This window comes from Mesoplodon densirostris, chromosome 19 (genome assembly GCF_025265405.1).
Source record: "Mesoplodon densirostris isolate mMesDen1 chromosome 19, mMesDen1 primary haplotype, whole genome shotgun sequence".
Classification (NCBI taxonomy): domain Eukaryota; kingdom Metazoa; phylum Chordata; class Mammalia; order Artiodactyla; family Ziphiidae; genus Mesoplodon; species Mesoplodon densirostris.
Window position 1 is genome coordinate 51,674,092 of NC_082679.1, and position 12,453 is coordinate 51,686,544.

Consider the following 12,453-nt stretch of genomic DNA (forward strand, 5'->3'; position numbering starts at 1 on the left):
TGGTTCTTCTTTGCACAGGACAAGACACAGTCTATTGAAGTGTTAGGAAGACTCTTCCTTGCATGGAAAGGAAGGAACACATCACATATGCTTTCACTGTTTAACAGTTCTCATGTCATTTTTCCTTGGTTTCACTGAGAGCGTGGTTAAATTTTCATGGGGATTACAGTTGCACACAGCGAATCTCACAGTAGGTAAGTGTTCGATGGAACACTCTCAGCTAATATTGTAGAATGGGCTCTTGCTTATTTTCCAGCTAAGGGAAAAGTCTTAAAACTCCCCACATTCATAACAAAGCTACTTTACATGAGAAAGGAGTTTGGAAAGAGATGTCTGGTGAAATCACCCCAATGTTGAGGTCCAGCTGTAGCCCCCCCAGGATGATGTCTGTTCTTAATGTCACAGCGACCCCTTTTCTTCCCCATAGTCTTTGTTAGTGATGGACCCATACATGATTCAGTTGCACGACGATGGCGACCTCCCCTCAGTGCTGGATGTGCATGTCAACATCCCGGGGAGAAGCTCTGTGCCGGGAAAAATGAAAGGCAGGAAGGCCAGATGGTCCGTGAGGCCCTCGGACATGTCCAACAAAACTTTCAATCCCATCCGGGCCATTGTGGACAGCATGAAGGTGAAGCCAAATCCAAACAAGACCACGATTGCTCTGTCAATTGGTGAGTTGGAGACACTTGACCGAGAGGCAGGCATTGTTCCTCCCACCCCCATCCTCATGGGTTGGTTGGAGAGGATGGAAGTGGAGGGTGGGTCTGAGCACTGGGCCTGGAAGAATAACCTCTTGGCGGTTCTTTTTTTTTTTTTCCCGTGAAAAGGGGACCCTACTGTGTTTGGAAACCTGCCTACAGATCCTGAAGTTACCCAAGCAATAAAAGATGCCCTTGACTCGGGGAAGTATAACGGCTATGCCCCCTCCACTGGTAAATTCCTCCTGAGACTCTAATCTGGTGGCTTCCAAATCTTTAGTGCTCTTCTAATAGGAATAAATTTCTAGCACTCTTCTTTGCTTTCCTGATGCATAATTCCTAAGGAGAAGCTCAGATAAAATGGCTGTTGGATTTGGGGAAAGGAGTCTCAGCATGCTTAACCTCAAGCCATCAAGGTCTAACTTCTTTCCTGGCTTCCTCTGGCATTATGGCACCTCCCTGCTCTAGGTTCCCATTACATACTTATTTCTCAAATAACGCTCCTATTCTATCATCGCTAATTCTAAATGGAGGCCTTGAGTTTGGCTGCACCTGCTTCTTTACAAAGCCCTCTAGCTCCTAAATTAATTTAATTACTGGCCTGTGTAAATAGCTTCTTGGCTTTATTTCTCCTTCTCTACACATTCAAGGTTTAATTTAATTATGGTCCTAATCACACTCGCAATGTAATTGTGCTTGTTTCAAGGCAAAAACAAAAAATAAAACCAAGAACAGCAAAGAATGAGCTGACCTACTGGGGGATAGAAGGTTTGTTTAGGACAGAAAGAAATTATTCTTAGGTTTAGGTTTAACTCTCTCCATCTATTAAACATTTCTACCCTAAACATTTTGGTAAAATAAATGATTCCTTGACTTTGTTTCAGTGTTGCACATTTCCCCCCTGTGTATATGTGCGCATAGAAACATATTCTTAATGCAGAATAAAAATCCAGTTTCATGCTAAAATAGAATTTTAAAAACACTTTAAAGAGATATCAGGGATGTGATTTTTAGGTTTTTAATTTACATTTTATGAAGTTTCATAAATAAAAATCAAAACAAAATAAGACCAAAAGTTAAGTTGTAAAAAAAGTTTATACATAATGGAAAAGAATATGAAAAGGAATGTATATATGTATAACTTAAATCACTTTGCTGTACAGCAGAAATTAACACAACAGTGTAAATCAACTATACTTCAATAAAATTTTTTTAAAGTTTATAATGACTTTTATATCCAAAGTATTAGGAAACTAACTTAACCTGAAAACCCAAAACCAAGTCTCCATTTGACAAAATGCAAAGGATATTAACACTTCATGCCAAAGGAAACACAGATAATAATATATATCTAGAAAACACTCTTCTTTATTAGTAATTAAAGAAGTGCTAATTTGTATAACATCAAGAGACCTATCCCTACTTATTAATTTAACAAACATTAGGAAATACTGCCTCTAGTCTTGGTAACTGAAGACAATCTTTCTGGAGAGCAATTTTGTAAAACATAATAATTTGTATGAAACTGTCTATACTTCAAGCTTGTAAGTCAACATTTGGAACTATTGTATGAGAATATAATTTAAAAGAAAAAAATTTTTAATTTCAATATAATTTATTTTAATTTATTTTAATTTATATTATTTATTTTTGGCTGTGTTGGGTCTTCTTTGCTGTTCACGGGCTTTCTCCAGTTGCGGCGAGCGGGGTCCACTCCTCACCGCGGTGGCCCCCCTCCCCCCGCTGCAGAGCACGGGCTCCAGGCGCAGGGCCTCAGCAGTTGTGGCACATGGGCTCAGCAGCTGTGGCTTGCAAGCCCCAGAGCATAGGCTCAGCAGTTGTGGCGCATGGGCCGGTTGCTCTGTGGCACGTGGGATCCTCCGGACCAGGGCTTGAACCCATGTCCCCTGCACTGGCAGGCGGACTCTCAACCACTCCGCCACCAGGGAAGCCCCTCAATATAGTTTAAAAGGAAAAATACTAATAGGTATACAATACAGTGTGAAAAAGTTAAAATGGACCCAAGGTAATGAATTCATTAATTACAAGTTTTCAAAAAATATAATACCTGGAAGGGATTTAGGAATAATCTAAATCCTAAATAATCTAATCCTATTTTAGATTATTTAATCTAAAATTTAGATTAAATAATCTAAAATAAAATAAAACATATCACAGTAACCAAGATGCTGCAGAGTATTTTATAGTTTGGGGAACTCTTTTTGTTATTATTTATACATTTGTGCTCATTATAAAATTGTAAGATATAAAGTTAATCTCCTTTATCTATAGTGACAGAGAGCTAAACTAGATTGTATGTGCTCTGAGCTGGGCAGAAGGTAGCCTCGAAGCCCTGTTGACTCAAGGGCAAAGCTGTCAGTTGTGGGATGAAAACTTACAGCTTCCTCATTCTGCTCTTTTCTCTCAGGCTACTTATCGAGTCGGGAGGAGGTTGCTTCTTATTACCACTGTCCCGAGGCACCCCTGGAAGCTAAGGTGAGCCCTAGACAAGGAACCAACTTGGGAACAATATTGGGCAAGCTCTACCCTTTTCCTTGTTTCTGTTCCATGAGGAATAAGGGTTTCAAGTGGAACAAAAACTAAGGATAATTTCCTTTGGCAATTCGAGGACTTTTCATATGGGGAGGCCACTAATCAGTGATTATATTTAATGTCATTATAGTATGATAATAACGTTGCATACAACTCATATAGTGTCTGTCTCAAGGAGGCTTAAAGGACTCAGAGGTCACCCTATATTTGATTCTCTGCAAAAGGTCATTGAAAAATAATAATTCATAAACATCAGATAATTGAAATTTAAAATTTTACCAATAGGTCTTTTGTTAATCTGTAGCTTCCTTCACTGCCCTTAAGGTCACTTAGATGGGAAGATAGAGGTTCCATGGCATACTGGATTGATGGCAGGGCCAAGTTTAAATGCTACCCTCTGCTCTGTTGTCCACTGGGTGGGGGTCAACATTTCTTAACATTAAGAGGTGCCCTATATCTGTCTTTCAGAAGAGAGTCAGGTTTCAAATCTCTGGTCAAAAGTAAATAAATAACCAGGTGAAAAAGTCCAAGGTCATAATGATCTCTCGTGGAGGTCTGCTGAGTCACAGCCAACCAGTCCTTTTTTTTTTTTTTTTTAGTTTCTGCTTTATAACAAAGTGAATCAGTTATACATATACATCTGTTCCCATATCCCTTCCCTCTTGTGTCTCCCTCCCTCCCACCCTCCCTATCCCACTCCTCCAAGCGGTCACAAAGCACGGAGCTGATCTCCCTGTGCTATGTGGCTGCTTCCCACTAGCTATCTACCTTACGTTTGGTAGTGTATATATGTCCATGCCTCTCTCTCGCTTTGTCACAACCCGTCCTTTTTTAAGTGATTTATTTCTCTTAAGTGGCCAACATTTTCAACAACTTTTAGATATGCACATAGATAAACATATTCACCTCTTTCAATTTTGCTTTGTACAGTCCCCACTACTTTACATAGAGTTTGTAAAAATAAGGGGTTTTTTTGCTTCTCACTCATTCATCTGATAACCTTTTTCCTCCTGTTGCTGTTGGAACCCCTAACAAAATGAAACTTTTCTGTTCTTCACAGGATGTCATTCTAACAAGTGGCTGCAGTCAGGCTATTGAACTTTGTTTAGCTGTGCTGGCCAACCCAGGGCAAAACATCCTAGTTCCCAGACCTGGCTTCTCTCTCTACAGGACTCTGGCTGAATCTATGGGAATCGAGGTCAAACCCTACAATTTATTGGTAAATGACTTTTAAATTTTAGACACAAGAGCTCAATTACTACTTCATAAAAATATATGACCGTTATCTTAGCAGAGAAAGATCTGGAAGTGGGTGGTCGAGGCCACAGACACATTTTGTTATTTACATTATATCTTTGAGTGAAGTGAGTAGTCCTACATTTTTCAGAATCATCTTAGTCTCCCCCTTTTTTCCTCCCCAGCCAGAGAAGTTTTGGGAAATTGACCTGAAACAACTGGAATCTCTGATTGATGAAAAGACAGCTTGTCTCGTTGTCAATAATCCATCAAACCCTTGTGGGTCAGTGTTCAGTAGAAGTCATCTCCAGAAAATTTTGGCAGGTAAATCCAGCAGACTTCACTTGACAGGGGAGAAGATGGGGATGGAATCCTTCAGCTGTTTCATGGAACGAGAAAGGAGTCCTTCACTAAGTTCCAAGCCTAGGATGGAGGTGGGAGGGCTCCACTGGGGTCTCTAGTGAGTGGTGTGCCCCTGGAAAGGTAGGAACTTCCTGAAAGAAGGAGAAAAAGAGGAAATACTTGCCTCTTCACCACTCCCATCATGTGGAAGAGAGGGTTTGAAATATCTAGTTAATTAAAGAGTAAATTTAGGCTCTGTACCCTGGAAGAGTATAAGAAGAGTTTATAGTTCTTAAAGAGGAAGATGAAACATACAAACATGAAATGCAAAGTATAATAAGCCCAGGTAAATATTAAATGCTAAGGCAATTCACATTAAAAATGATTTCAGCATGTTTCTCTTATTTTCAGTGGCTGCAAGGCAGTGTGTCCCCATCTTAGCTGATGAGATCTATGGAGACATGGTGAGTCTTGGGTAGGATGCATCACTTCCATAATCTCAATCCCAAATTATCTCATGGCACCTTTAGATGTGGCACCTAGAATGATCAGAAGCAAATCCTAATCATTTCAGTACAGCACTAATCAATATCCCTGCACTCTAAACAGATATACAGATAACCACCCCTTAGCCAGTTTTCCAAAATCCAAAAAGCTATAAAAATCTGAAGATTTTTGGAATTCATTTGGTGGCAAAACCTGACTTGGCCTGATATAAAGATATTTGTAAATCTTTATTTGTCTCACTTATGGATCTATATAAGAGTGTAAGGAAAGGGGCGGAACAGTTACTCTGCTTGATTAGGAGTGCTGTCCCCGATTGCCCTGCGGCTGTTATATAATATATGGTACATGTGCTATATAACGTTTCTAAAATCCAAACAATTCTACATTTTGCCACACACTTGAGCCCAGGAATTTCACATAAGGGATTATGGACCCATATATTATTGTGAAATCTGTAACTCCAACGGTCATTCATTCCCTAGAGCCAAGGGTTGTACCTATTACTGGGCTGGGGTCAGTTTCCTCATTTTAGGCTTCCTTTAATCTAGACTAGATACTGGGTTAAATGTTGTTGGATAGTCCCCTCTGAAGCCTCTTGAGATCCCAATCATGCTTCAGGGTAGGAATGAACCCATAAATCTGAGACCCTGTCCCTAGTGATATAAGGAAAATTTTGCAAGGCATGGGATTTGGAGGAAGGTAAACCAGAAGACAACTGTAACAAGCCCCTCTTCTCCTCAGGCGTTTTCAGATTCCAAATTTGAACCTCTAGCCACCCTCAGTAGCAACGTCCCCATCCTGTCCTGTGGAGGGCTGGCCAAGCGCTGGCTGGTTCCTGGCTGGAGGATGGGCTGGATCCTCATCCATGACCGAAGAGATATTTTTGGCAATGAGGTGAGAGCAATGTGGTGAAATAGTGTGTCTAATTTAGGGGCGATTATATATATATATATATATATTTTTCTAAATATTTATTTATTTACTTTGCATGCACAGTGGTAAGGAGGTAAGGAGTTTTTTTCTTTCTTTTTGGCCCTGTAGTTCCGTGTGCCTGGAAAGACACTGGATAAAGACAGCACTAGGTATTCCTTTCCAAAACTCATTTTTTCTGTTTTGGTGAGGAAGTTCCATCTACCTCCAATTTTAGTACCACAAAAAAGGAAACAATAGCAGTAATGATACCTAATATTGTCTGTGGGATTACAATGTGCCAGTGCTTTATGTATTTTATTTCAATTTAATTCTCCTAACAACCCTGTGAGGCCAGTATTAGTATTACCTCCATTTTACAGGTGAGAAATATGAGACACAGAGAGGTTGTATAATTTGCCCAGAGTCACACAGCCAGTGCACGGCAGAGCTGGGCTACAAACCTAGGTGGTCTGATCTAAGATTGACACTAGGCACCATCACTTCTCCAGAGATTAAAAACTTGATAGAAAGAATTGGCAGAACAAGGATCTCCACAGTGGGGATGCCTAAGAAAGGCTAAATAATGTGTTTGCTGGGGGGCTTTTAGATCCGAGATGGGCTGGTGAAGCTGAGTCAGCGGATCCTGGGACCCTGCACCCTTGTCCAGGGAGCTCTGAAAAGCATCCTGCGTCGCCCCCCTCAAGAGTTCTACCACAACACCCTAAGCTTCCTCAAGGTAAGGGTAGCCCATGACTTTCCACTTTGGGAGTCAAGGATTGCCACCAGTGGAATTTGAAATAATGGGTCCTTATTTCTGGAGCAATGCTCCATTATGGGGCTTCCAAACCAGGAGGTGGCATCAGTGTAAATATCTACCCATACATTTCTCTAACTTCTGGCAATCCACCCTGCTCCTGGCCAAAAGCTTCAAGTGGCAGAGTTTTTATCTTGTTACCCCTTATGCCAGGAGAGCAAACTTAGGTTCCCTGCCTTTGATGTGGGCTCTCCTTTTAATGACTTGGTTTTTCTTTTGCTTAACTTTTCATTCTTGATATCTCTGTCTCCTCTCGTAGTCCAATGCGGATCTCTGCTATGGGGCATTGGCTGCTATCCCTGGACTCCGGCCCATCCGCCCTTCTGGGGCCATGTACCTCATGGTGAGTATGTGGGTGGCAGGCAGTTGGTGGTAGGTGGGGGAAGCCAGTCTGCAGGGCTCACAAAGAGAACCACATGGGCTCCTGAGCGAGTCAGTTTAGGAACTGCCTTGTTCTGAATTGTCCCATTGATGTGGTTTAACCTCAGTGCTAAAAAAAGGAAAAAAGAAGAAAAAAAAAACTGTTAAAATGACTTAATTCTTCATACAGAGAATCATTTTATATGTAGATACAGGGATGACATAAGACATAAATAAGAGGCTTTCCACACTACTGTAATTCTCACCTAGGAGAGATCTGGTTCCCTAGGAATGTTTGGGGATATATAGGAATTTTGTTTGTTTTCAGAAAGACTGTTTGGGGTGCTATTGGCATTTTATGGGCCAGGGATGCTAAATATTTTTCAATGGGCAGGGTAGTTCCATGCAATCAAGAATAGCCTGGCCCATAATGATAATAGTGCCTTTTAAAAATTAATTAATTAATTAATTAATGTATTTTTGGCTGCGTTGGGTCTTCGTTGCTGCACGTGGGCTTTTTCTCCAGTTGTGGCGGGCGGTGCGCGGGCTTCTCATTGCGGGGGCTTCTCTTGTTGCAGAGCACAGGCTCTAGGCGCCCGGGCTTCAGTAGTTGTGGCTCACAGGCTCTAGAGCGCAGGGTCAGTAGTTGTGGCACACGGGCTTAGTTGCTCCGCGGCATGTAGGATCTTCCTGGACCAGGGCTCGAACCCATGTCCCCTGCTTTGGCAGGTTGATTCTTAACCACTGCGCCACCAGGGAAGTCCCAATAGTGCCTTTTTTTGTGAAACACTGGCATCCTATTTCCAGCTTTCATTTATCAGCATCCAAGAAGGAACCCTTCAGTAAGCTAAAACATTAATATAAATATATCCTCTCTTCCCTATGAAAAATTCTGTGAGTTCATAAGAGCAAGAACTCTTAGTTATCAGTAGTGGAGTTCAAAGATGTTTTTTAAAGCAGACCCTACCTTAATTTGTGGCATAGGGAGTTGGCCTGTTTTCCCTCCTGATAAATTTGCATCTCCCTGTTATTGGTATAGGTTGGAATTGAGATGGAACATTTCCCAGAATTTGAGAATGATGTGGAATTCACTGAGCAGTTAGTTGCTGAGCAATCCGTCCACTGCCTCCCGGCAACAGTGAGTGCTTATGTCTCTCAGGACACTCTCAACGGTTTCTAGAGCCTCAGGAACTCTCCCTGAGCTGGTCTTTAGCCTGACTTTTTCTCCCCCAACAAAGCGTACTGTCGGCCTTCATATACTCAGGTTCCTCATCCAAGGATTCAACCAACTGTGGATGGAAAAATATGCGGGGAAAAAAAATCCCAGAAAGTTCCCAAACTTGAATTTGCTGCAGACTGGCAACTATTTACATTGTATTAGGTATTATAAGTAACCTAGAGATGATTTAAAGTACACAGGAAGATGTGTGTAGGTTATGCAAATACTATGCCATTTTATATATGGGACTTGAGCATCCTCGGATTTTGGTACTCTCGAAGGTTCTGGAACCAACCCCCCATGGATACCGAGGGACTACTGTATTCTCTTTTGAAAAGATTCAAACTGATGGGTCTCATGACCTCTATTTAAAATTTGTTTCTCCCCCATCCAGGAAGAAAAATTGTGGTTGAACATTCTAGGTGAGAGGAAATCAAGCTTGTCCCACAAATTCCTTTTAAGATAAATTAGCTCAGTTACTGGCTTAGCACTCCAGTGGTGGGCATTGAGTGAAATGATAGCCTTGGGTTAATGGCATCACTGCTTTTTGCTGATTAGGGCCCTGGCCATATTAGGGTGGTCCAGTCCCTGATTCAATTGCTCTGAGAATAACAGGCTTTTATTTTTGCAGTGCTTCGAGTACCCAAATTTCTTCCGAGTGGTAATCACAATCCCCGAAGTGATGATGCTGGAGGCCTGTAGCCGGATCCAGGAGTTCTGTGAGCAGCACTACCATTGTGCTGAAGGGAGCCAGGAGGAATGTGACAAATAGGATGGAGTCCATTCTCCTGAGTATGTGTCCCATCTGGCTGGGGAGAGCGGGACTGAGCCCTGCTGCTCCTCAGGTGCCCCTGCTGGGAGAGGGGCCTCACAAATACCACGACAAGGGCTCAGAATTGCTCCAGCTTTCCCCCAGCTGTATCCACACACACACACTCTGAACCCCAGATTTCATCTCACTCTGCTCTGCTGGAGTGACTCACTAATTCATTAATCCGCCCCTATGACTTCCATCAATCCATCCTCCCATATGACTTCCTCCTTTTAGCTTGAGAGTAACAGGTGGACAAAGTTACCCAGGAAACAGTAGAGACAGGAAAATTAAGAACTCAGGATTAGAGAATCAAAAGATTGAGGGAAGTTGTGCCCCCAACCATTTCCTCTTACTCTAAGTAAGAACACATTCTCTCCAGTCAGGTCTGAAGCCCAACTTTGTTACTGGCTCACTTCAGGTATACCTCACTGTATGCAATAATGCTATAATGAAAGAAGTTGGGGACACGTGTATTTGGTTAATTCTAAACACATTAGGAAAGCTTGCCAATTTGAAGTATCACTTACAGAAACTTTTCGTTGATTTTTTTTTTGTAGAGAATTATTTTGTGATATAAAGAAATTTAATTGATAGAGTTTCTAAATGTAGATATATGTGTATCAGGCTTCCTTAAAATGAGGGCACATCTGTACTAAAAAAAGGAGGAATCAGAGGACCTTCCAGGAACGCTGCTGTGTAAGGGCCAGAATTTTCTTCACTCGTCATTGTTATAGAATCATTATTACTTTTGCTGTAACATTGATATATATGTTATATTATCTTTTCATATGTTTTCTAAGAAACAGTTATATTGAAAAGATCTTTTATTTTGCCAAGGGCATAAATTATTGTTTTCCTTTTTCTTTTTTTTTTTAAACAAATTTTACTAAGTATTCTCTTCTGTGATGTCATTTTTCTCCTCTGTGGGGAATTTCTATCCCCAGGTGCTGCTTATTGCTCAGTCTGATTGATTTATTACCCACTAGGTTTCATTTATTTCTTTGTAGATGTACTGACATTTGGAGTCACTTAAGAAACACTATTCCTAAAATATTTTATTTGGGAGCTCAGCTTCTTGCTTGTACTAACAAACAAGACAAACTAAGAAGCAACATTATAAACACCTGGCCTCTGACTTCACACTTTCAACTTTTGGGATCCCCACTCTCCAAATTCCTACACTTGTCTAGATCTACTAACCACTCACTGGGTAACAAGTTGAACTGGTTCAGCTAACCAAGAGAATGAGGTGTGTCCGGTGTGCTCATCTTTCAGTATGAGCTTTTTTTTGTCTGCAAATCCTCTTAAGCACAGTTGCCTAATTTTTTCCTAACCATTGCCCTTGGAGGAGGGAGCCTGAAGTTATTTTGCAAGGTTAGGGGCAGGAATATACCATAATCAATCTGGAAATTCTTCACTAAGGGATGTTTTCCTTATCTAGAATAGGAACTTCAAGTCTCACCTCTGCCAACCACACCCAATTAATTTCCTTCACAAAAATAAACATGAAACATCCCCTTCCCATCTATGTCGGACTTCGGTGAACTAAAATTTACCCTTCAATTTTCTTCAGCAAAACCAAGAGGAATATACAATGATTGAGATGAAAAACATTTGTTTCCTGTATGCCACTCCTGCCGATTTTTTGAAAATTCCTGGCTCCTCTTTTCCTGTACCTCTGGCCCCAACTCCCAAAGATATCTGTCCAGAGATAAACAGGAAGACTTAGTGGTTTATACAAAACGTTTTATCTTCACACGTATGTATAATTCTATCCAGCATTACCATCCAGCATTACCAATTATCTAGCATGAATCTAGACAGACTTCTTAAACTTCCAAATTTCCTTGATATCTACCATTTTGGTAAGGGAGTCAAAAGAATATTCAAAGATTTAAAAAATAAAACGGGGACTTCCCTGGTGGCGCAGTGGTTAAGAATCCACCTGCCAATGCAGGGGACATGGGTTCCAGCCCTGGTCCCGGAAGATCCCTCATGCCGCAGAGCAACTAAGCCCATGCACCACAACTACTGAGCCTGTGATCTAGGGGCCGTGCCCTAGAGCCCGCGAGCCACAACTACTGAAGCCCGCCCGCCTAGAGCCCGTGCTCCGCAACAAGAGAAGCCCCTGCATGAGAAGCACGTGCACCACAGTGAAGAGTAGCCCCTGCTCGCCACAACTAGAGAAAGCCCCTGTGCAGCAAAAAAGACGCAACGCAGCCAAAAATATATAAATAAATAATTTAATAAAATAAAATAAATAAAACAAAAAAATACATGCACATTGGACATATTTCAAACGATGCAAAAAAATTTAAAAAAACCACTCATGCCAGTCCTTCAGCACCTTTTCTTCTCCCCTGAGGTAATCACAGTAGCAGTTGCTGATCTATTCTTCGAGATTATTCTGTGTACACATAAATGTTTTTGTGTGTGAATTTTTCCTCCCCCCCCCCCCTTTCTTCAAAGTAACTATTACTCAACTTTTTAATTCAGCTTCTGTGGAAGTCTAAGGAGGGATGACATTTCTGTCCATCATGTCCTGGGTGATTCTGAATAAAAAAGGGACCCCCTGGTCGGGGCTGCTTCCAAAGGAGATTAAAATTCCCAAGAGACAATTCCCAGCTGCTTCGCGGATGGCGGCAGCAGGATGGTGGCTTCCGAGCGTCGCAGGATAAAACAAAGGATGCTTTAAAAGGTCGGAGACAAGGGCTCGCAGCTGTGAATTCACCTTTCTGTCTAACCTACGGGATAACTGGCGAGTTACCACTGACCCGGTACCACACACCGTCCCAATCTAGTCCCTAGCAGTCACCAACGACCCAACCCTGCTCTGGGTGACCGTGTTGGAAGAGGAGGGGGTCGGGGGATGGAGCGGTGGGGGAGTTGGGGTGGGGTAGAGCGGGGGAAAGAACCCACAGCTGCGCAGGCACAAATGCGAATGAGGGCATCGCACTACTCAGGGCGCATGCGCAGTCGTGAGACTACGAGACGC

General features: G+C 41.9%; 1 protein-coding gene across 1 annotated transcript; it reads left to right on the top strand.

Annotated features, from left to right (window-relative positions):
- Positions 1 to 439: 439 nt before the first annotated feature.
- TAT (tyrosine aminotransferase) lies at positions 440 to 9,416 on the top strand. Its single transcript, XM_060084568.1, has 11 exons — positions 440 to 674; positions 831 to 935; positions 3,130 to 3,197; positions 4,315 to 4,473; positions 4,676 to 4,814; positions 5,244 to 5,296; positions 6,081 to 6,233; positions 6,859 to 6,987; positions 7,325 to 7,408; positions 8,465 to 8,563; positions 9,276 to 9,416. The coding sequence occupies exons 1-11, from the start codon at positions 440 to 442 to the stop codon at positions 9,414 to 9,416; spliced, it is 1,365 nt and encodes a 454-aa protein (XP_059940551.1).
- The last annotated feature ends 3,037 nt before the right edge of the window (positions 9,417 to 12,453 follow it).

Bases quoted from the DNA above. Each gene is read 5' to 3' on its own strand.
- TAT (XM_060084568.1), top strand. From the start codon at position 440: ATGGACCCATACATGATTCAGTTGCACGACGATGGCGACCTCCCCTCA. The intron at 936-3,129 runs GTAAATTCCTCC...CTTTTCTCTCAG, and splicing joins CGGCTATGCCCCCTCCACTG to GCTACTTATCGAGTCGGGAG. The intron at 6,234-6,858 runs GTGAGAGCAATG...GGGGGCTTTTAG, and splicing joins GAGATATTTTTGGCAATGAG to ATCCGAGATGGGCTGGTGAA.